The sequence below is a fragment of the Artibeus jamaicensis genome, unplaced genomic scaffold (genome assembly GCF_021234435.1).
Source record: "Artibeus jamaicensis isolate MK-2021 breed Jamaican fruit bat unplaced genomic scaffold, CSHL_Jam_final contig_2170, whole genome shotgun sequence".
Lineage (NCBI taxonomy): Eukaryota > Metazoa > Chordata > Mammalia > Chiroptera > Phyllostomidae > Artibeus > Artibeus jamaicensis.
The window spans coordinates 5,381,014-5,405,611 of record NW_026521445.1 but is presented as its reverse complement, the minus strand read 5'-3'; the positions used below and the strand labels follow the sequence as shown (position 1 = coordinate 5,405,611).

The 24,598-nt window shown below is 46.5% G+C and overlaps 2 protein-coding genes across 3 annotated transcripts; one reads left to right on the top strand and one right to left on the bottom strand.

Annotated features, from left to right (window-relative positions):
* Window positions 1-845: 845 nt before the first annotated feature.
* On the bottom strand, window positions 846-14,329 carry LOC128626339 (putative uncharacterized protein SERTAD4-AS1). The gene is made up of 3 exons (XM_053658323.1): window positions 14,323-14,329; window positions 12,738-12,997; window positions 846-931 (listed from the first exon to the last, which is right to left on the bottom strand). The coding sequence occupies exons 1-3, from the start codon at window positions 14,327-14,329 to the stop codon at window positions 890-892; spliced, it is 309 nt and encodes a 102-aa protein (XP_053514298.1). The 3' UTR covers window positions 846-889.
* Window positions 11,811-22,951, top strand: SERTAD4 (SERTA domain containing 4). Of its 2 annotated transcripts, none has more exons than XM_037136994.2 (4): window positions 11,811-12,147; window positions 17,126-17,317; window positions 18,514-18,629; window positions 20,435-22,951. In XM_037136994.2, exons 2-4 carry the CDS (start codon window positions 17,143-17,145, stop codon window positions 21,191-21,193), a joined length of 1,050 nt encoding a protein of 349 aa, XP_036992889.2. In that variant the 5' UTR covers window positions 11,811-12,147; window positions 17,126-17,142; the 3' UTR covers window positions 21,194-22,951. The 2 variants fall into 2 exon arrangements, with proteins under 2 accessions (XP_036992889.2, XP_053514085.1); XM_053658110.1 differs by lacking the exon at window positions 11,811-12,147 and adding an exon at window positions 16,476-16,666.
* The last annotated feature ends 1,647 nt before the right edge of the window (window positions 22,952-24,598 follow it).

Below are 24,598 nucleotides of genomic sequence, written 5' to 3'. Positions count from 1 at the left end.
GGAAGCTCAGAGGTGAAGTGCCATTTCCAATACACCATGTCAAGAGTACGAGCTACCAATGTGACTAATTACTGTTGATGCTGACCCGGTTCACCAGCCGAAGTGCTGTTTGTTAGGCTACTTCATCGCGGAGTTACTCCTTTTTCCTCCTGCCAATTCACTTCTCACATTTCTGTAATTAATTAGTAAAGAGAAAAATCATTCCCAGAAAACATGGTAACCTAGTCTTTCATAGGAATGTGCATCTAGAAGAGACTTGGGGAGATTTTTTAGTCCCATCTCTGGGCCCAAGCCATCCTGCACAGATGGGATTCTGGCTGGCCGACTTTTAAAGATTAAAAAAGGAAGGGGGTTCCACAGTAGAGTTCTGAACTCTTCAAAACAGATGTTCTATGGCTCAAGCAACCGATTAGTAGAATGTCCTATTTGCTTAGCTATGTGCATAGCCCCAAGGCATTGACACCATCCTAGATAATTTCTGGAAGGAGATGTATACATAAGTAAATACATGAGTGGAGAGACAATGGACTGGACAAACCATTAGGTGCTATAACATAGTGGGCGCCAATATGAAAAAAATGTAGTGACTACGAACACAGATTTTGGACTGATCTGATTCAAGTTTATGGGTCACCCAGCTGAAGCACATGTCTTTAGAGGGGTCACTTGGGCTTTCTAAACTTCAGTTCCCCTAACTGTATAATGGGCATAATCATACCCCCTATTAAAAGTTGCACAAACCGCCCTGGCTGGTGTGGCTCAGTCAGCTGGAGCATCCTCCCCTAACTGAAAGGTTGTGGGTTTAATCCCGGCCTGGCCATGGGGCGTGTGTTTGATCCCTGGTCGGAGCGTGGATGCCATCCCTGGCTGGGGTGCGCACAGAAGGCAATCAATTGATGCTTCTCTCTTGCATCGATATTTCTCTTTCTCTCTAAAAGCAATGAAAAAAAAAGTTCTCAGAGAAGGATTAAAAGAAAAGGTTGTACAAATCAACATATTGAAAGCCCGTGGCACTCAGTACACCGGGTACTATTACTACCCAGGGAGCCACGGTGGGATCCCGCTGCAGAATCGCTCTAGCAGGAGCTGCTTTAGGTGGATTGTTCTCGGTCGAAACCGCGTGTAGAGAAAATGCAAACTTCCAGCTCCCCGCCTTCCTCCACTCCTTTAAAAAAAAATCAATAATAAACGTCTGTACCACCTTCCCCTTCCCTTAGACTGCCCGTGCCTTCACGTCGTTCCCCCAGCTGCCACGGTCCCGTTACACTGGTATTTCTGAAGCAGCGGCACTTCGTAGTGATTGCAAGAACTCCTTCTCCCCCAGGTAAGTCAGAGAGCAGCGGAGAGCTGGAGAGACGGGAATGGGTCTGCATTTGTTTGGTGGGCTGTAAGCAGCTGCCTTGCTGATCCTATTACCACAAAGAGTAATGATATTTGGGGATAAAAGTCTATGAATAAGTAATGATAATAGAAGCAAGAACCAGAACTGTGGGATACAGAGCTTGTGTTAAAAATAGTCTGTCGTTTTCAACTCTGCCTACTAAGCCTTTTCCTAGACTGAGAGACGCGGACGGCGCTCCAGCAGAGGAGCGGACCGCGTGGGAGCCGGTCCACCACCGAAGGGAGACCGTGCGCCAGGGCGAAGCCGCTTCTCTGTTGTGGTCAAGTTCGATCTCCAACACCACCGCTGGGTTTCTCTGATGCAGGCGAAGACGCCTTTTTTTCCAAGCCAAGTAACCAGAGTAATAAATGTTCCATTCTCAAATCAATAATTATTGAATTTGAAACTCCAAAATGAGAACATTTGGGTCTGGTTTGAGAACTTTTATGTTTCCTGAGACACACATACTCTCCCTCGATCCCGCATTGTCCTGTACGCGGCTGGAACAGGCAGGCGGCCGAGGGATGCAGTTAAGTCCAGAAGTGAGCATGGCTGAACCATAAGGAAATACGAGAAGAGACTGCAGCTCAGGAGGAGAAGTCAGACCCGGGTATTTCAGATGTTGTGCATTTCATTACCTAGGAGACTGGTCAAACTGAAGTCCTGAAACCTCAGCACAAATGGCTGCCAAACCCCGGTTCCAGGGAACTAAGAAAAAACAGACCACTATGCAAGCAAGGATTCTGCTCAAAACACCCAGCCTCTGATCCAGGAAGAGCAGATCCTCGACCGCAAGCCAAGACATTACAACCGATGTGAGCAGCTGTTCTGGTGCCAATCGTGGCCTCAGATTTATTGCTTTCATGGTTAAGGTCACAGGCTAAGGCATTCTCCAGATTTTGCTATTGAACCCAGACACCACCGCCCCTCCCGCCTCCCCCATCAAGCACCAGGAGTCTGTTATGGCAGAACGGCACAAATGGGAAATACCCATCAACTGCAGCAGGAATATTAACTTCACTCGGAAGCCTTTATATGCCATTACTTTAGAAAGAATTCCTTGTTAGTCCTACCATTAAACAATTAAATTGTCAGAGATGAATTCTGTGCGTGTGTGTAATTTCCCTGCTCAGGTGATGTCTGCTGCAGGTCTCTCTCTCTCTCTCTTTCTCTCTCCCGACCCCAATTGTATGTGTTTCCCTTTACGTTGTTGAAAATAAATACATCTTCCTGATAGCATAAGCAGTTTTTGTTATGAACTTTGATATGCCTGCACATTTTATACCACTCAGAAGGCAGGAATACAGAACGAAGCACTCAGAGATGAATGTGCCTTCAAGTATCGCCCTGTTGGAACAGGATCCCCACCCCCTTTTCCCGACACGAGTTGTTAATGCGGCCGGTTTGCCGTGGTGGCCTTCTGTCCGTGGACGCTACATGAAATAGTTCTAACTCAAGGCAAGGCCAGTGCCTCAGATGGAAGAATGATTACCACATGCTATAGTCCCCTCCCATCTTCATCCTAATTGGAGCTTCATGCCTTCATAGTATTTATTCTAGGTCTCAGTGACAACATGTCTGACCTGTGGAAATCGCACAGGTGTGTGAGAGGTGCAGGCAGTCTGCCTGAACTCGGTACTGATCCTTGTAGTGCAGAGCATACTGCTTAGCACAGATTGAATAGTATTGAATAAACACAATTAAAATCACATTTAAATCCCTATAATTTTATATATCTTAAATTTTTACGTAATCCAATTAATCTCTCGCCTTTGTCAGCTACCAAAACTCTCCTTTGAGACTTTAATCTTTAAGCTTTTAAAAAATTCAAGAAACAAAAAGAGAATAGCTATCCACTAAGGTGAAAAGACTTCTAGAAATTATGGATATATAGGGCAAAGGCTGAGGACAAGAAAATACTGCTGCAACCTACAAATCATCCAGCTCATCCAAGAACCAGTAATTCTCTGTGTGCCGCTGCACTTACCGGTCACTCGAGTGCTTCTTGATATGAGGACATAGTCAGTGTCATGCACGTGACCTGCTGTTCTAATATTAAGCTTCATAAAACGTTTAGCTTTCTTATTTTATGACAATGCACAGATAGGCAAGTAGGGGAGGGAAGGGGTTTTGAAATCAAATTTCAAATAGCTGCATTTTCTCTACAGACTACTGTTTGGTTCATCTCTCTGTCACCATTGGCTTATGTCTTTTTTTTTTAACAAGATGGCAACAGTAGGAATTTTGGAGCCTACCTTGTTACACGGTGAGATTTGTAGTTAGGCTTAAAATTAGTTAGGTTGCACTCAGTTCTCGAGCTCAGCCCCTCACACAGCCTTGCATGGCCTTCTCCTGGCCTCAGAAAAATCTGTCTTCAGGTTTTAGATGAAGCACTGCACCTTTTTATTCAGTAATTCATTCTTTTGAATTAGCGTTCTGGTGCAGTGTGGACCTACGTGTTTCTGTTTGGGGTCAAGAAAAAAACCCTGCAGGCCCCTCTTCCCAAAGGAAAGAATATGCACAGGAAAATCTCCCTGGAAGAGGAAAAGGAAATTAGAACAAAAAGAAAGTAATCTTGTCAGAAAATATTCCTATCATCTTATTACCATTGTTCTTATTCGTGCGTGTCTCAGTTCATTTTGTAAAAAATTTAAACCTGCCTCCTCACCAATATGACAGACACACCACACACTCCGACCCTCTCTTGCTCAAATAGCTCTTCTACTTTCTGTGCTTCTGACAAAAGCGCTGTCATCCTTCCAAATATGAAGATGTAAGCCTTCATCCAGTCCCTCATCTTCTGTGCACTCTGTGCTGTGTCCCGTTGTGCAGTCAAGGACTGTTATCCCTTAGCCCTCGCGGATGGTCCCTCCCTCCTCCCCTCTGGCTACCCAGGCCCCACCCAACTTTCCTACAGAACACAGGGTCCCTCTTTTCTTTGAAGTCTTGGGATGAGTGTCGGGGTCTATGTACACCTGATTACCACACTTGCTTAGCTAGTACAATATTAGCAGCATTAAAATTATTTCAGTAGAAATTTTTTAATTTCAAAAATTAACAACTATGTTAGAAGAACATCTCTTTACAAATAATTGGTATGTTTACTGTAACCATTCCTACCTATTCGCTAATATAGGCCCCTCAATATAGTGGCCTGAGCAAGGGACCATATATAGTGTGTGATTTCCATTCAGAAATAATTCGTAACAATTTCATTAAGTATTAATGATTTTGATTGAAGTTTTTTGGCATTTAGGAGATTCCTGCTAAAATACAAATATCCCAGAGAGTACACTCCAAATTCATTATCGATGATTCCCATCTTTTCGGGGATTATTTCAGGATTCTCCAGTGAAACAGCAGGTCCCTTTCCACCTGTAATGATGAGTCAGTAATAAAGCTACACAAGCAAGCAGAGAACATAGCCACGTCCGTCTTGTGTATGAAGCAGGGTAGTTAACAGAGACTGCCAGCTGCCCCAATCCAACATCCCACTCCCAATTTCCTCTTTTAAATTTAAGCCAAAAGGGTCTTTGTACACCATTAAACAGAAATATCCCTGAAAAGTCCACATATTAAGCCAGAAGTTATTTTCACCTCTGAATAAATGCATTTATCAGATTCTTCAAGGTGCTGACCTCGGTTGTTTACTCTTCAATTCTCTGTAATGTCTCAAATATTTCCTCAAGTCCTCAGACTTCAACCTCAAGAGTTATTGAAATAATCCTACATTTTTATAATTTGCTCTTGAAGTCTATCTCCAGCTGGACCAGAGTATTCAGCTGCACACCGGGCATCTCCGTCTGTCAGTTTCCACGAACAGCTCACACTCAACATACCCAGAACCAACACAGTGTGTCCCCTTCACAGTTGGCTCTTCTCATGTGTTACGGTTCCCCTCGGTCACACGGGAACTCAAGAAGGAGCCTCAGAGTAATCTTCCACACTTCTCTTCCCCACAACCAATCAATGATTTCAACCTAAAAACCCTATATCTGGCTCTGACTGATGTGGCTCAGGGGGTTGGGTGTTGTCCTGCAAACTCAAAGGTCACAGGTTCAATTCCTGGTCAGGGCATGTGCCTAGCTTGCAGGCCAGGTCTCCGGTTGGGAGTGTGCGAGAGGCACCCGATCGATGTTTCTCTCCCTCGCTTTCTCCTTCCCTCCCCCTCTCTCTAAAACTAATATATAAAACCTTAAAAAAGAAGATTCTAAAATCTCCCGTGTCTCCTTCTTCCCCTCCAGGGGCCACCATCCCCTGGTGGTAACACAGAGCGGCATTCTCCCTCACCCAGGCTGCTGGGAGATCTTCCCGGCCCCGCATCACCCTTCCTAAAGCTTTGATTGTGTCCTTCCCCCGTTCAAAAACCTCTGATGCTCCCCATTTCTTACATGAAAATCAACCTCATCTCATTTGTAAACGTTCACTCTCCTATGGCCCCGCCTCCCTTCTATGAGCACGTACCTCACTCCCCCAGCAAAACTGGAATACTCACTGCTGTCTGACCATGCCCTTTGCTTTCTCACCTCTGTGTCTCAGATGGTTCGCTCCACTTGACATACCTTTCAGCTTCACCCATTGAAAGCCTACTTATCTTTCAAGGTCAACTTCAGATTTTATTTCGTTAAATAAGTCTTTCTGGTTCCCCCCAGCTGGATCTGAATCTGTCCCATCACTGAGCTCCCAGAATATCCACTATGCCCTGAATCACTAAGTTGTACCATTATTTCCATGCTTGTCTTTTGCTGTTCATTCTATTTACAGCTCCACAGGTTTAGGGACACTGTGTTTTTCATCTCTACTTCACCTGCATTGCCTAGCTCAATGCTTGCATAGAACATGCACACAATTATTAAAAGTGTTATTGAGCGAGTTTTAAAGGATGATGAGAAAGACAGAGGGGGACTTCCTGGCTCCTGAAAGGGTGGCCTTGCCAAGAAGTGACATTACAGGCTTCTGGAGAGTGACTTTACACACTTTGTAATTTTAAGACTATAGCTGAGGACAAGCATCTTCGCAATAAATGGAAATCTGCCTTGGGGAAAAGGAGAGCTGGTCCAGAGCACCAGCATCCATTTGGATGAAATTGGAGACTCTAAGGCAGAGAGGCAGCACGAAACCTTTGGGTACTTGAGGGTCATGGGAACGCCTTCAAGTCCTGGAATATCTCAGGTCAGACCAGAGCACGGGGCCAGAGAATATTGCAAGAGGCAAATGAGTTGGTGATAAAATGAGCTGCCTCTTTCACTACTCTCCATACAGTGGACTAGAGTATCTATTCTAGAGCACGCAGGTAGGCTATCTCTAATAGCCTTGTTCATGTTCAGGTACATATGTGAAACTAACTGTTGGCCAATGGCTCAATCAACCAACACATGTTTGTTGAGTGCTTTCAGTGTGCCAGGCCCTGTGCTAGGTGCTGGAGACAACAGGAGTGAATAAAAAAGACAAAAATTCCTGCCTTCATGGACCTACTTCTTGTGGGAAAAGATGAGTGATAAAGAGAATAAATGTGTAAAATATCGAGTTTATGAAGTGACCGATCCTTTGGATAAAAATAAAATAAGATATGGAGATGAAGTGTTGGAATGTTAAGCACAATGGTCGGGCCTCATTAAGAAGACAATATCTGAGCAAAGACCTGGAAGAGGTGAAGCCATGATATGTGCAGCTATCTGAGAAAAGAGCTTCCAGGAAACAGTAATAGCCAGTGCAAATGTCCTGAGGTAAGCACATGCCCGACACCCTGAAGCCAGAGTAGCTGGAGGCAGTGATAGGTCAGAGAAGTAAAGGGAAACTTCTAGCCTGGACAGGCCATTTTAAGGACTTGGCTTTTACATTGGATGAAATGGGAACCTTGGGAAGAGTCTTAGTGAAAATTGATGTCATTGACTGTTGAGACTCAACTGTAAAAAGGGCCAAAGACTGAAGAAGGGAGACCAGTTAGGAGGCTATTGCAAATAGTCCAGGCAAGAGATGATGGTCGTGGCTTGACCAAGGCGGTGGCAGCAGAGATGATGAAGGATCGGAGTCTGGAAAAAATGTTAAAGGTAAAAAGTGAAGAATTTCTGATGTATTCAGTATAGAGGATAGAGAAGAAAAGAGTCAAGGATGACTCCAAAGGGTTTTTTGTTTGTTTTTGTTTTTTGCATGAATAACTGAAAAAAAATAGTACAGTTCATTAACTGGAATGGAGAATATTAAGAGTGGCATAGTTGGGGAGCAGAGAAAATCAGGGGTTAGGTTTTGTACCTGCAAAGCTTGTGATATCTAGGAAACATCTAAGTGGAGAGAGGTCTGGACTGGAGACCTAAATTTGGGAGTCAGAATGAAGGTGGTATTTGAAGCCATGAAACTGGATGAGAAACACAGGAGAGTGGCTACAAGAAAGACATCGCGTTCAAGGACTGAGTTGGAGGCACTCAAACATTCAGAGGTCATAGTAAAGGCAAGAAACCACTAACAGAGACCGAGAAGGAAGAACCAGGGAGGTAGGGGCAGACCAGGGGAGTATGTTTTCCTGGAAGTAGAATAAAAGATGTTTCAAAGAAAAGGGAGTAGTCAAACGCTGCCTAAAGGTCAAGGAAAACGTCAACCAGGAAAAGATTTCTGATTTAGCGATGTGGAGGTCATCGGTGACATTGACAGTCCCAGTTGCGATGGACAATGGGATGAGAAAGCCTACCTGGAGAAGGGTTGTCAGAGCAACTGAACACAAATGCCCCTTTTTGTTGTTAGAAGGTTGAGCTTCATTTTAAAAGCCAGAAATTCAGACTTTTTACTCATCCAAATGAGCATTGTGTCCACAGCGATCGGAATCAGTCAGATATTACTTGAGGAATCCCCCTTTCAAAGGACAGAAACTTTTTGTGAAATACGTTTCAGCAGTTTTGAGCCTGGCAGTCTGTGGTAACTGAAGAAACACAACCACTTCGGTGAGTTTGCAGCTCAAGGTATTTTGAGTTTTCTAATCTAACTTCTATCTTTGGATGCACACACACACACACACATCCAAAATATGACATCATGTTCTGTAGATGAATATTTCAACTCATTTTAAATTGTTATTTCATTCAAATATCTCATTATTTATTTTTGTTTTTATTTAATCTTTATTGTATTTTTCCCATCACCATTTAGTCCCCTTATACCCTCCTCCCCCCATCAATCACCACACTGTTGTCCATGCCTGAGTCCTTTTTCCTTTTTACTTGGTCCCTCCACCCTCTAACCCTGCCTCCCACAGCTGTCGGCCTGCTCTCTATGAGTCTGTCTGTTTTGCTTATGAGTTCAGTGTGTTCATTAGATTCCACATGGCAGTGAAATCATATGGTGTTTGTCTTTCTCTGACTGGCTTGTTTCACTCAGCATAATGTTCTCTAGGTCCATCCATACTGTCTCGAAGGGTAAAATTTTCCTCTGTTTTATGGCTGAGTAGTATTCCATTGTGTAAATGTCCCATAGTTGTTTTATCCACTCATCTGCTGATGGACAGTTGGGCTGCTTCCATATCTTGGTGATTGGGAATAATGTTGCAATGAACACAGGGGTGCTTATGTTCTTTGAATTAGTGTTTTGGGTTCCTTTGGATATATTCCCAGAAGTGGGATCACTGGTCAAAAGGCAGATCCATTTATTTTTTGAGGTGTCTCCATACTGCTTTCCACAGTGGCTGCACCAGTCTGCACTCCCACCAACAGTGCACAAAGGTTCCCCTTTCTCCACATCCGCACCAGCACTTGTTGTTTGCTGATTGATTGATAGCCATTCTGACAGGTGTGAGATGGTATCTTATGTAGTTTTAATTTGCATTTCTCTGATGATTAGTGACACTGAGCATCTTTTCACATGTCTATGGGCCATCTGTATGTCCTCTTCGGAGAAGTGTCTATTCAAGTCCTTTTGCCCACATTTTATTGGGTTGTTTGTTGTTTTGTGTTGAGTTTTGTAAGTATTTTATAAATTTTGGATATCAAGCCCTTATCATATGTATTGGTGTTTGTTTTAAAATAATTTTTTAAAGATTTTATTTATTTATCTTTAGAGGGGAAGGGAAGGAGATAGGGAGAGAAATACCAATGTATGGTTGCCTCTCTTGTGTCCCCTGCTGGGAACTGGCCTGCAAATCAGGCATGTGCCCTGACTGGGAATCGAACCGCGATACTCTGGTTCCTCAGGCCCACACTCAATCCACTGAGCTACCCCAGCCAGGGAGTTTTAAAATAATTTTTAAATAATGGTTCTCATTCTATGGACATTCATTTCTTACTTGTAGACATTGGTTCCCATTGTCAACAGTGGGCACCAAATCTCAGAAATCATGAACTTGAGATTAAAGGCAGGGCAGGAAAAGCTGTCAGTGAAACATGCTAACATCAAGCATCTGCGCAGGACAGGGTCGGGTTCAGACTCGGAACCACAAGGGTGCTATGCAGTACAAAGATTTCATTCTCGTGATGTCACTTTGCTGTAACATGAAAGACAAGAGTCCTCCCCACCCAAGGGCAGTGGCCGATTTCCCAGACGGCTCGTTTCCCAAAACGAGCTTCGAAAGCCAAAGCTCAGAAGATGCCAATGCAACCCACACTGATGCTTCGTCTCATGTTATTTCTCAATTTTATGCTTAATTTACTCCTCTTGGTTTTATGTATTTTGACACAGCCAAGTGTAGGTGGGGATTTCCCCACAGCCCTTTAAATGCTATAAAACTTTAATATGGGGAGATAAAACCAATAATAAGCCATGCCTCCCAGCCCTCACATCTAGTTCATTGGAGCTGAGCACGAACCCTTTTTGATAGATTTAGATTTTCAAGTTCTTGCACTGCTTTTAACCGCCCCTGGGCCTGTCCTTGCCCTCCTCCCCCACGCAAATGAAAATTATATTCAACCCATAACCCGGGCAAGCAACACCTTACTGATGGCACAAAGTGGCATCTTTACAATCCTTACATTATCAGGATAATGGCCTACACCATGCCTGAGCCAGTGAGATTCAACGTGGTTCAGAGGAAAGCCAGGAAGAACGCCCAGCCCCAAGTTCAGGTGTGCAACCCTGAAACCTCTTTTGGAAAAAATGAAGCACTGCTCCGGGAAGTCTGGGGAGTTCGTCTGTTTCAGTTTAATTGCCTCCTCCCTGCTTCCTAATACCCTTAAAACCTCTGAGAGCCTTTAATGTACAAAGTTCAACAAAAATACCTTCAAAGCAGATTAGTGCTAATTATAGTTAATATTTGTTTGCTGTTTTATTGAATAAACTACATTTGCTTTTTTATTTAAAAAAAAAAGAAATTCACTTAACTGCATGTCAGTCGCCCAAATTTTAAGTGTACAAATGAAATGGAAAACATTTATTACACAAATTTAATTACCATTCTAAGAAATAAACATGCAAATTAGATAGAGTTCAATTTGCAGATGCTAATCCTCGTCCTTGATCTTGCTCCTTTCCTCTCTGGTTTTCAGTCTGTGCCTCTCCTTAATTCCTAGGGAGCCTGGCAGCCAGAGGTTTGGTTTTTCACAGTCGGAGGATCACTGTTTTAAAGAAGTGTTATATTTAGCACATCTGGCATAGTAGCAGTAAACAAACATTATAGTCTTTGTAACACTTTCGTGCAGGTGCCTTCCCCCTGATTTTATTAGGTCTATGCCTTCCAAGCCTCTGCGTTCATTACACCTGAAATGACCCATCTCGACTTCGGAGGGGTCCCTAGACAGAAGTTATGAATTAATGTTTCAAAAAACAAACTCCAATGGAGCCCAATATAGGGGAAAATTACTATTTGCAAAATAATGTGATTCCGGGGTGGTTTAAATTACATTCTCTTGACCAAGGACAACCTCCTTTATTACATTTTTATTTCCTGGAGGTTTTCCCTGGAGGCTCCCCAGCCAGAAAGTGTTGCCAATTGAAGTTGCAGCAAGACCAAGGTTCTTTTTTATGCTCCTGCAGCTCCGGAGGGGACCGGCGGGGGCGGGCGGCGAGGGGGGAATAACTGCTCGGTCCTGCAAAGACATCTGTTTCTCATCTCCGTTTGCTGTGGCAAAGGAGAAGAAAGTCTTTTGCAGAGGGTGGGAACGCACAGATTTTTTTTTTTTTCAGTCACACGCACACACAACAACAACAAAACTAAACCAAATTTAAAAAGAGAGAAGACATCTCAGAAGGTTGCCGAGTGAATACATTATTCGGCTGGAGCCGAGCCCCCGGGGCTAGGGCGGGAGCCGGGAGCGCGTGGGGTCTGGGCTGCGGGCTGGAGCCCGGCCCGCGTGTCCCCGGGCACCGCGAGGGGAGGAGGCGGGGAGGGAGGGCGGGAAGCAGGCAGGGGGCGGGCTGGGCTGGGGGTGAGGGAAGGCGCCCCGCGCGCTGCCGGAGGAGCGGCGGCGGCGGCGGGAGGGAGGGAGGGAGGGAGGGAGAGCGGGCGCGCTTGTCATGTTCCCTCTCTCACCCTGGGGGCATCCTGCACAACCTCTCCTCGGAAATCCACGGGGAAATGGCAAACAGGATTGACGGGTTTCACACGCTCCTCGCTAGACAGAGCCGCTCATTACCATAACCGTCTGCAGCGACGGCGGCGCGGCGCCCCAGTCGCGGCGGCGGGACCTGCCCGGACCCTCGCCCGCGGCGCACCAGCGGCCACCGCCGACGCCACCGGGGCGGCCGGGCGGGACCCGCGCGACTGTGCACCGGCGGCCGGGCTGGCGCGGAGCCCGAGCGGACAGGGAGCAGCTGGAGCGCTGCGGCCGCCGCCTCCCGCTGACCCCGCGGTAAGAGCCGGGCTGGCCGTGGGCGGCGGGGGCGGAAGGGCCAAGGCCGATCCCCCGGCCTCCGCCCGCCGGGACCGGCGCCCACGCGGCCTCCCGCGCGCCTCCGGGCACCGGGGCGGCGTTGGGGTCACCGAGGGGTCTCGCGCAGGCCGGAGCGGGGAAGGCGCGCGGCCAGGGCGCCGCTGGGCGCGGAGGTGGCGCGGGCCTGTCTGGGACCCGCCGAGGCGCCTTTCCCCGGGCGGGAACCGCCGCCTCCCGGGCCGCTCCTGCGGCCGCCCGCGCGCGCCCAGCCGAGTCCAGGGGCAGGTGGAGGCGGCCGCTCGGGCGAGACCTCAGGGTCCTGGGTGGCTGCCTGTTCCCGTGTCCTAGGGGACAAGGGCCAGTAGGGGGGATGCCTCCGGGTCTGGGCGCCGCGGCGCCTGGCAGGTGGGGAGGGAGGGGATGGCGGATGTCAAGAGCGCGCGTTTACTAGAAAAGGAATAGCTGCAGGAGCTGACACCTTCTGTCCCCGCCACCTCCGCCCGCGCACTCGCCTCCCCGGCAGCCGAGCCGCGCTGCGGGCGGCGGCGGCTCGCCTGTCCTCAGCTCACCTCCCGGGAGGGCTCCGCGGCTGCCCGCCGGGTCCACGCCTTCGCCCCTCTCCTCCTGTCCTCCCCTCCCGCCTCCTGAGCCCTCGCAACTTTCCCGAGTGTCCGGCTGGGGCGGCGGAGATGGGGTGTGGCGCGGGCTGGGCGCTTGCTGGCGGGAGCTGCGGCTGTGTCCCCGCAGTCCCCGCGCAGGGCGCTCCCGCAGCCTCCCGCGCGGAGTCGGCTGGGCAGGGAGGGAGGAAGGGAGGGCCGGGCGGGATCGGCTGCGGGCTGGAGCGCAGACTGGGGCCAGCCTCGCCAGAGCCCAGCCAACCGCCCTGAGTCATTTCCTTGGAATCCTACCTTTGGTGTTTATTTCCCTTAGAAGGAAACTTGGTTTAAAAAAAAAGAAGAAGAAGAAAAGAAAGAATAATAATAGCTCTTATTCTTCAGGAGAGGCGCAGGACTCGAGCACCGTGGAAAGACAACTTGCCTTTGTTCCCAGACACTTGGGGTGTTGTTTACTTTCTCCTGCTGCCGGTGGCAGGCAGGGCTCTGCTCAGCACCCCAGAGAGGGGCTCAGAGGCTTAGGCCCCGACCCCTCGGGGGTGTGGCTGTTTCCGAGCCAGCTTCCGAGGGCTGCTGCCAGCCTGCATGGAGTCGGTTCTCCAAACTCGGACCCCAGGCTTGGGCCTGAGATGGGGAGACCTGGCGCTGGCGCTTGGACACCCAGGCACCCTCGCCACGCCCCCACCACCCCAAGCACCCCAAGGCCCAGGACCCGCATTCCCAGCCCCAGGGCCAGACTTAAATAAAGCTCTTGGTTCTCCGCTGGGCTCCCGGAGGAGCTACTGTTGAGAAATATACCTCCCAGGACAGACAGGTGTACTGCCAGGGCTGGCAGGAAAGTGATGTCTGCCTATTCAGAAGGTGTTGAAGGATTTTATTCCGCCCCTGCAGCCTCTTCTCGACAGTTGGACCACCTCTACCCAGAGCTGGTCGAGCTGTTGAGATCTTATCGGGGACAATGTTGAGGTCTGGGCTTGGTTCCACCGGGGCACGACATTTAAGCCTGCCAGTGTCAAAGGTGCTTTGCAAATAGCAGCCCTTTACCTCCTCGCTTTTCAGTATTGGAATCAGGCTGCCACAATGCTCTGAATAAAACGTCCTCCAATTTCCATGACAAACGTGGGAGGGGTGTGCAAAGAATGACCAGAGGCCCCTGCTAGATTCAAGGTGCCACTGAATCTGCAGCCACCCCGTTCCCTGTGCCAGCCACTCCTATTAGCATCATAATGGCTCCGAGAAAAAAGAAGCCCCACTCATCTGAAAAAAGCAAACTGTATAGAAACGCCGGGTAACTTTACTGTGAGCATTTGCCGGGAAAGCGTGACATTTCCGCCCTCAGCCTCCTGGGAATGCTTGAGGTGACATTCCACTACATCCACCTGGCTCACAAACAGGCACGCAGGAGCCTGAGCGGGAAAGGTCAGAGCCTTCTTATTTTTTAAACACACTGGAACTCCCTCCTCACCCACCCCTCCTCCTCCTTCTTCCTCTTTTTTTTTGGGGGGGGGGTTTGGAACACCCTTTTTTTGAATCCTCTCACCAGTCATGTTAAGCAAATGTTTCCATTAATATGCATCTTAGTGGTTATATCTAATACTAACAGCATCTAAATCTGTGGATTTAAACTTATGAATTCAGTAGCAGAATTATGTAACTCTCCACACAGAGTACAATGACGGTGTAGATCTGCACATACAAGACAAATAAAGAATCGTGTGAGATATCGGTGCTTCGCGCTGCACACTCCAGTGCTTTCATGAACCCTAAACTTGCCTTCTTAATTTGTTAACATCCCCGACTGTAAATTCTAAGTAGACTAGGAAGACTCAATTGCAAAATCTCCTCCCCACTCGCGAGCAATCTCAACTCATGTATATTTTATTCACACTTACATAAATCACTGTGAAACTCGGCCTCTCCAGGTTAGGATTTTGTGTGTAAAAGTTTCCAATTCAGAAAAAAAAACCTTACTGAAATTGGGTATCATGAAGGAAAAAAAACAGCCAAGATAAAAACAATTCTGCCATGTTTCAAGTTTGTGTATCAAGTTCAAATGCTTAATGACAAAATTTTATGTACTGGAAACAATACTAACGAATAGAAACACTGAAATCCTTAACAACCAAAAAAGCTACAACAATGAGTCCTTAAAATACAAACAAACTCTTACTAACATAAAACAGTACAGGGTCCACATAATGTCCTCTTAAACAAAGGTAATTGCTGCATGGGGCTTGCAGAGGCCTTCTTGTTTTATGAAGGGGCATGGATTTGTCAACCTGCTTTGGTTTGGATGCAATAAAAAGTTCTTAGGCAAAACCCTTGGATCTTATTCCCAGAATCCAGCACAAAAGGGAGGGTAAATTTCAAGCTGGAAAATAGTGTTGCCGTCTCCAAGAGAGGGCTGCTGCCTCCGAAAAAGCTATAATTCCTGTGTTCCTGGCAACAGCACTTCCTGATCCAATTGTCTTAAAATAGGTTAAGAATTTCAGTTTGGACCATTTCATGAGAGTCTTCCAGGGAATAAATTATCATGAGGTTGGAGGCCTTGTCTGGATGCGGAGTTGAGGGGGTGACAGACAGAATGGTGTAGTTTGTGCAATCGATGTAGTCTTAGCCTCTTGGCTGATGTCTCCAAGAGCAAAATTAATAACACGTGGCACCATCGCTTTTCAGAGAATTAATCGAACCTCCTTTCCCCCTCCCCTCTTGTAATAAGATTTTCTAATAAGTCCTGGCTGCTGCCTCTTTGGAGAGCATTTGAAAAGAGAAGGGGTAGGTGGTGTAGAAGCCCATATTCCAGCCGCCGACCCAGACGCCTCCCCTGTCCGTCAGAAGCCCTTGCTTCATTCTTCAGGGAGGCTGGGATGGCCTTCAGGATTCCAAAGAGAAGCCTGGGTGAAGGATGGAGTCATTGCTGCCAAGGGCTGGTCTGTGGGCCAGTAGGACATTGACACTTTAGTGAAGCTTATTCCCTGCCCCTGGTGTCTTTTTACCTGGAAGTGGACTCTTGTTATAACATGTAGGTAATACCAGTCTCCCAGGAGACAATAGGAGATTCACCCTTTCCCCAAAACATTATGAGCTGTATAATTTGGAGAAGAAAGCAAGAACTAGACCCTTACTGCACATAGGAAAGACAATCGAGCTGCAGAAAGCAGGTCTGACATCACTCTTTGTGACAGTTCTTCAAACTGCAAAGTGACGTAAGGGAGGTTGGGCTCTCCTGAAGGAACCAGCACCTAGTAAGGCCCCGAGGTTGCTCTCCTGTCCCCACCTATCTATCTGTGGTCTCTGGGTCTTTCTGCTTTAGCCTCAGACCCTTTTATCCCTTGAACTCAATCTTGACCCTACCTTGAGCCCTACTTAGGAAGAAGTGAGGACACTGTGCCCCACCTGAGTTGTGGAGGAGCTCGGGGTACATCCCAGGGCGGAGAGGCCCCCTGACTCCCTGGAGGCCCTGGGGAAGGATGTGAACTGGAGAGAAGGGCAGCGGTGTGTTGCCTCTTGGAAAGTTCCTGCCTTGTGTCTGGGCTTTGTAGTGTAGAGTTGCCGGCTGCCTCTGGCCCCCGAAACCCTGGCTCCTGTTTAATATTCTGCTTGCTCCGTTGATGTTGTGCTTGGCTCCTGTGGGACTGCAACTCACGGCTTGAAACTGGAGCCAATTTTCTGTCTTCATCTCTCAGTGTTTTGACTGGAGGCAGATCCAGTTCAGGCCGATCGGGGCTGGTGGAAACAACTACCAAGTGTGTCTCTGTCTGCTTCGCTTTGGGAGAAGAAAGTGGAGGGAGCCCCAGAATGTTGTAGAGGAACTGGCCCTGCGGAAACGAGAGGAGGGAGGGGGCAGCGGAACAGACGGACCGAGAGCATCAAGAAGGATTCCGGTGGAGATATCTGCCTCCCCTACCCCTTGCCTTTGATTGATTAGCGGATTTCATCAAAGGAGAATCTCAGGGGATTGGCTGGAAAATTGATTGTGCCTTATTAATAGAAAGGAAGCGCAAGGGTTTTGGCCTTGCCTCCTAGCGGTACATTTTCTGCAGCAAGGTCAGGAGGAAACTGTTTAGGAGGCAAAGCAGCTGTCTCAAGCAGGGCTGAGGGGAATCCGAGAACAATAAGAAATGGGGTTTTAAAGATCCGCCCATGAAATGCAGATTGCCGAACGCTGGGCCTGAGCTACTAGCAGCAAGAGAGTTCGCTGAGGTTTTCTTTGAAAAAACAATGAAATGTTTCAGGACGAAGGGGAGGACCAAGAAGTAAAAGTTTCCCAAAGCAAAGGGAGGAAGGTGCCCAGGCCATCACCTGGCTGCCTCCTGATTAGGGCTGTTTTCTGTTTTTTTCAGATCTGAGGCTGTCAGAGATGACTCTGGTTCTGTCCATGAATAGATTCTGCGAGCCCATTGTCTCGGAAGGAGCTGCTGAAATTCCAGGGTACCAGACACTATGGGAGGCTGACAGCTATGGAGGTCCGAGCCCCCCAGGGCCACCCCAGGCTCCTCTGCAGGGAGACCGGGGAGCCGGCCCCCCGCTGGCAGGTACTGCTCTTGACCTTGCCCTGCTGCCCTCTGAGGCCAGACTGGTGGGAGGAGGTGGTGTCTGCAGGGCCTCTGGGAGCTGAGCCGGCTCCAGGGACTTTCCAGGCTGCCTGTGTGCCTCTCTTAAGTGAGCCCAGGGCCCCAGGGAGAGCACCAGAGGGGTATTTAAATTGCATTCAAATCTGAGTCTGGACATGTGCTTCTGCTTTGTGTGGAAGTCCTGAGTCTGTATTTTTAAGAGAGCCAAACCAGATCGTGAAACTCTCAGTCTGGGTTTTGGTTTTCCACTCTGTGGAACTGCACAGTTCTCAGAGCTAGACAAGTCCCAGTGGGCTCTCGACCATGAAACCTTCATCCCAGGAGACAGTAAGGAATCTGCATTTGGGGCCGGCAGCTATGTGTCTCTTCCTTTTATTAAGCACACAGTTGGCTTTGGGGTTGTAGGGAAAAGTGGCAAAGCTCAGAAAACAGAAATATGTTCTTTCTGATTCTGTAATCTAATATTTCAGGTAAGTTCCTTTGGATGTCTAGGTAGTATGAGCAATTTAAAAAACCCCACAGTGCAAAACAAGTACTTGTGAAGTCTGTTTTGCTAAAAAGGGTTAAAAGCTGTGGTCTTTAAAAATTAGACCCTACTCGAATTCATGGTTAACATGTTCCATTTTTTGGGAGCAAAAAGGACTTCGGTTACCCAACATTTCAATTTAAAATGTAAAATTTTATATTTTGAAAGAAGAAATATTATAACTTAAATGTACAGGTAATTATCTCTTTCTTAACTAAAGAAAATAATATTTTAAAGTTGTATAATTATTAGTGCCTCCAATTTAAAATGTATGTATTTGAACAGTGGTGTTGGTACCCTGGATTTAACTAAACAACTTGAATAAACGCTAATATTATTTCGGAGTTGTTACACTCCTCTTCTTTATGAGTTTGCCTGTACAAAATATCTGAGTATTTAGTAACTGCTGAAATATGTCATCTTTCCTCTGTGATTGTCTAGAGAGGCTGGCCTGGGTCGCAGGAGTCTGTATGATAGCAACTATTAAGACAAGTGTTTATTTTTAATCACCACATGTACAGACAGATACAAAGCCAAGTTATCTTCTAGAAGGAAAGGGAAGAAAAGTATTTTGTTTGGAGAACCTCTGGCAAACCGCATGTCATTTGTCATATCTGATTTATTACTACAGGATCACATTACAGGGGAATTTCAAACCCTTTAACAACATCCAAGATTGCATACTTTAAGAGGAAGTATGTGGAAGAAGAGGACTTTCACCCACCACTCAGCAGCTGTAGCCATAAAGTATGTTTTTTTAAATAGTCATTATTTTTATTAAGAGTTTAAGATACTGAGTAACAGTTGCTTGATCCATTTCCAAAAATTAAACGGTTCCACCCAAGCAAGGAAAATGAGCTACTTCTCGTCAGAGCCATATTAAGCGTTGTCACTTTTTTGGGTCCTGTGTTATTTTTCACAAGAAGTTGAAGAAAGAGCCAGTAAAAGCTCCTCTCCCCAGAAATAGCAAAATTAGATCATCCAACAAACGTCTTTAATACAAATGATTTAGTTTTTCTCAAGTTGTGTGAAGGGTGTGGTTCGTCCTGGTTCGCACACGTGCCGAGATGCCCTTGCTCCTCCTCGAGGGGCGGCTGCCCTGAGCTCCCGCCAGCGCCTGCGGCCACTGCTGCCCTCACCTACCTGGGGGTGGAGCCTCCGGGCTGGTCTCGCCCCCGTAGGGGTGGACTCACCGTCCCTTAAATTTGTGCACGAAAGTAGAAACGTGCACTTCATTGCACACTTATTACATGTGTTTAGTTTATTAAAATACATCACCCATTCTCCAAAGAACACCAAAACTAACTTTTTTTCATGTTATAAGAGCATAACAGAATTCGGAAAGTATGTGCAAGAGTGAAACTGGCCATCTAAGCTTTTCAAATACCAACTCTTATTCCCTATGGTTATCTTCCTTCCAAAAAAACAACAACAAACAAACAAAACTGCTGATTTAATCAACCCAGACCATAGTCATCGGAAATTCGGACATGATTTCTCGTTGTTTGACTCATCTTCCTCTCCGTCTGTTCTTACCCACTCCCCCTTCATAGCCCCAGTCCTTTAGATGTCACTTTGACCTTGCAGATGCTGGTCTTTCCCCAGCAGGTATAGTCCCTGCCTTTGGTCAGCCCCAGCTGGTTGAGTTCACAGCCCCTCTGGTTGTGGTACCACTGGGCTTTTTTTATGAGCAGGAATAGCTGGCCCCCAGGACACGGGCTGTTTCTTTCCTCTGTCGTCTGTGGTGTGGTCCAGCGGTTCTCCAGTTGCCATGGGATGTGTGCCAACATCCCACGGAGATAGTACCACCCTGCTCAGGAGCAAGTCCTCTGCTTCCCTGTCGGCATCTCTTCTCCTGCCTGGCCCCAGAAGGATGCTACTTTTGGCCCTTCCGATCCTTTCGGGTCATGAACTTTGCTTCTTATTGCTGCCCCCCTGTTGACTGGAGATAATTACAAGTGTGAAACCCAGAGGACTGAGAAGAGGGGCCACACTGAAAGCCCGGCTCTTGCTTCTCCGTGGCCAGGCCAGGCTTCGAAGGGTACTCACTCTGATTTAATGACATGCAGTATATGAGTGTGTGTGTGTGCACATATATTTGTATCACACACATCAAAGCTCAAGTATCGTGAGAGTACGGCTTGATCAGTTTCAAGGAGTGAGCATAGCTATGTCACTAGCACCCAGACCCAGAAGCAGTGTCACCAGAACCCCCGCCATGTGCCCGCTTCTAGTCACTCCCTGTCTGCCCCCAAAGAAAAAGCTCTCTTGACCCCCCCTGCAGCATAGGTCAGAGTGATTTCCATGCCCCTCACTGTGCCAGAAAAGAGCCAACCACCTGCCCCCGTCCCTGCGGAGGTCTGCCTTGGGGACCATGCCCATGAGTCGGCTCTGGGGACTTCAGCAGGCCGAGGACAAGATCTCTAAGTGAACCTGGGGGATATGGGACCACAGCATTCCCAGACCCAGAAACTGCCAAGAAAGAAGTATGTGGCGGTGGTGTGTTTACAGAGTCCATTTCTTAAGCTTTCTCTTACTTCTCTGATTTTTAGACCATCTCAAGTTTTGAGGAACGAGCCCACATCCTTTATATGTCCTTAGAAAAGCTCAAGTTTATCGATGACCCGGAAGTGTACCTCCGAAGATCTGTCCTCATAAACAACTTGATGAAAAGGATCCATGGAGAAATTATCATGCAGAACAACTGGTGCTTTCCCGCCTGCTCGCTCGGCGGCAGCCCCGCCCAGGAGTGGTTTCTGGCTCAGGACTGTCCTTACCGCAAACGGCCGCGGATGGCCAAAGAGGAGTGCGAGAAGATCCACGCCTGCTGCTTTTACCAGGATTGTGGTGGTCACTACCTAAATCTACCCCTTTCTGTCAATGCTAATGTCGGAAGTGCCTCCGCCGCGGCCTCCTCCTCCTCCTCCTCCTCCTCCCCCCCTAGGGAGTTGCTGCCTCTGCCAAGTTGTTCCCACCAGGTGGATTTTAATGTAGGCAGTGCGCCAGTTTACAAGGGTGATGGCCAGATACCTGCCAACGAAATCTTTGTCACTAATGTCAGGTCACTTGGTGTTCAGGAAAAGGCCAAATTAAGTAATGAGAAAGCAAGTAGCGACACCAACAGGGATGGCACCCCCCTCAGCCATGAACCTGTGGGAAATGACCTTGCTTTTGAGTGCAAAGGCCAATTTCATGATTACTTTGAGACTGGCTATAATGAAAAAAACAGTGTCAGTGAGTCTTGGAAAAAGTCCTTAAGGAAAAAGGAGCCTTCACCGAGTGGCAAACTGTGCTGCAGCAAAAGGAAGTGAAACGCCAGCGTCTCCTCGCCACCGCCCTGACGCATGCACAGCATGATCAATTAGCGCTCATACATTTCCTTCTGAGTGGGTTTTCTAGTTTTGTACGACTGATACGATTATGCCATGAACATGCCGTGTCGCTTTAACGCCTGGGGAGCAGATTGCGTCAAACATCTGTAGAGGAGTCATCAGCAAGCTACTTAGAAATGTGGTGATTTTACCAAGAAAACAGTTGACTTAATGCTTAAAAGTCTGTCTTAGTTTTCTTACAAGAAAAGACCAGTAGATTAGACTGGGGGACAATGTGTCCTTGTGATATTTCCATTACCCCCAAGGAGCCTGTCACTAGCTAAGAAACTTCAGTGTTTGCAATTAATTAGGTAGTTATTTGGTAAACAAATCCATATAACCAGCAAAGGATGTCTGCTTCATCTATATGATACAGTATTTTTTTTTTCTGAATAAAAGACTGAAGACAGGGAACTAGGTGAAATGGCTTCGTGGTGCTGTTAAGTCTTTGTATTTAACAGTCTTGTGTGACAGATGAAACTAGGATGTAAGGTAAATGGAACACACCTGTCTAGGGGCGGCACCCAGCGCGCCTTGTGCGGAGGGGTTCTCCCTGCAAGTGTCCGCTTGCCTGCCGCGGGTGTCCGAGGCTTTTAGAGAAGTGTGATACAGGGCGATTTTTGGTGCCTTACTTTGTCTTAATTTTTGCCAATGTGAAAATTAAGGAAAAATCAGAGTCACAGCAGGGATTTAACAAACAGGAAACAAACAAACAAAAAACACACAGGGTGGATCAATATTGTTTGGAAACCGTTACTTCGAGCTGTTGCGTTCGACTTTTGATTCGACATCTCTATTCTTCCTTTATGTTTGATGCCCGATTGTTTTTGAATTTGGCATTTTTAGAAAGGGTTGGAGGAAACAATAGAGAGAGCTGTTGGAAACCAGCGCTAGCTGCTTGAGCTTTTCTATGGCAACGGTCTGTTGCTGGGGTTTGGGTTTTTTGGGTTTTGGGTCGTTTTGTTCGGTTTGGTTTTCTTGTCCAATGCAGTTCATGAACCAGTGGCATGCATTATATTTTAACCTGTTTTTGCATCATTTCACTCGTTTAGATTATAAAAGCATGTGGTTTTTTATATATAACTTTTGCTGTTGATTAAGAAGCACAATGTTAATAAATGATGTGGTGATCAATAAGGTTTTATCTTAAAGAATGTAAAGATTTTAGGTTTGGGAAAGTTATTTTGGAGAAATGGGACTCGGTCAGCAATGGCTACTATGTGTTTGGTCAACATTTTTCTCAATGATTTCTCTAATTTATACATTTGTGAGAGCACTCAGAGTGCCCCTCGGACCCTCCTTCCTCCCGCTTTGGTCAGCTCCTCCCGCTGAGCTGCGTTCTGATTTCCAAGGTTACTGGTGGACCTCGGCCTCCTTAAACCGTGCTGCACAAGAACCAAATGCCAAACGGAGGAAAGAAGTAAGTCCTCCCAGTTTCTCCAAGATAAAGCTTTTTTTATTATTGCTATTAATATTAAATATAGGTCTCATTCATACAGTGTATGAGTAGGATCATCATTTGGACAATGTCCACAAGGACCAATTTTTAAAACATGTTCTTGTGTAATGGCTGAATAGTCTAGTAAGGTTTGTCCTTTATTTTCAATATTTGATAAACATTTGATGTTGAAAACTTAGATGATAGATGCTTGTATATGAATGTGTTGTTGTAATAAAGTGAGGTTTTCTTGATATATATTTATTAAAACGATCAAAATTCATTACGATTGTCTTATTTTAATGATTATCGGCTACGTTTCTCTTTTCCATGGCTCTTTCTCCTTTAAAAAACTCAGGATGTCTGAAAACTATACTGCACAGTGGCCACACAGGAGTTTTTCCTTGAGGAGACCAATGTGACAGGTGTTTGACAATGGTCCTAGTCTGCAGGTTTAGATTTCTGTGGAGTAAGAGTCCAATGTTAGTAAATGATGCAATTGGGGGAATTGATAAGGTTTTATCTTAAAGAACCTAAAGATTTCAGTTTTTGTAAAGTGTCTGGGGGGAAAATAGCGTTAAGATGAATCTGTAAATACTGAATCCTAGTTCATTCCTTTAGGAAATGTCAGATTGTCAAGATGACCCACCCCTGAATGGTTAGAACAGCTAGGGATGAATGCTAGTAGTACTCCATGCAATTCTGTGTTAATGTTATTCTTAGAGGCTAACATTTTATTTGAAGAAAGGGGAAAGCTAGTTGGAAGCTAATTAATTTGTCAAATGCAGCATTCTTATTATGAGTGTAATACATAATAGAGATTTAAATATGAAAGAAAGGACTTATTCTTTTGCTTTGTAAAAGCCCAGCATTACCAGATGTTTTTCTTAATGGCAAATCTGTAAACGGTGGAGCCGGTGATTTTCCACAGCACTCACCTGAGCCGCGGGTTCATGCTTCTGCTCAGTGGAACCCACTCGAGCTTCTCTGCAGTAGAAACGGTGCTTTTGAATCCAGCAGCGTGAAAATTTGTAATTTTTAGTTGCCAAGGTGTGGTATCTAGGATATTTCCAGCCTACTAACGGGAATATTTTGTTGTCATCAAAAGAAAAAAAATATTTCATAAACTTCCATCTAAATGACAAAAACATTCCTGCTGTTGGTATCAGAGCCTCAGGGCCTCCTCTGTGCCTGTATTGTCGCCTCTGCCCCGGGGGAGATACCAAGTGCGGTTTTCCCAGAAGGGCCAAGGTGCCCCTTTAGTAGTAGGTGAAATGTCTGAATTGGGTTCTTCTGTGATTCAGCCTCCGAGAGTGGAAAAGCTAAGACACCCCTCACCTCACACTGCTGTCTCCCCACTTGGAAGTAGCACCTTTTCTCATTGCTGAGCTCAACTTTGAGGAAAGCCTGATGTAGCAGAATCCAGACTTTTAAAAGTTAAATGAGAAGAAATCTTCACTTAAGAAAATGGCCCCGCTCCCCAAGAGTGCCTTTAATTGCTACTCCCCTAGGCATTTAGGTGCATGCATGTCATTAGCCAAATCCTTAACTTTTGTCTCTGGTCCTTCCTCTCAAAAAGTGGGTGGTGTAGAAGGTGGTCTGTGAAAGCACTTTAAAAGGGCAAAGGTAATCCTCATCATATGCTTCCACTCTAAGAACCCTATTATTCTACACTTCACCTTGAAAGGGGTCCTGGAAACAAGATGGCAGGGGCAGGGACCTGGGAGAAAGGGAGGAAAGGTCGAGATAGTTGGCAGTGACTGTGTGAGAGTCAATCGTTAGAGTGAAGCATCTTTGGCATGATCTTTTAAGACAATGCAAATTGAGACCATTTTATGTGCTACTCTGTTAAATAAATGCTGGAGCAAGTGAATGAAGGCATGTACTTTCAGAGCTCATAGACAATT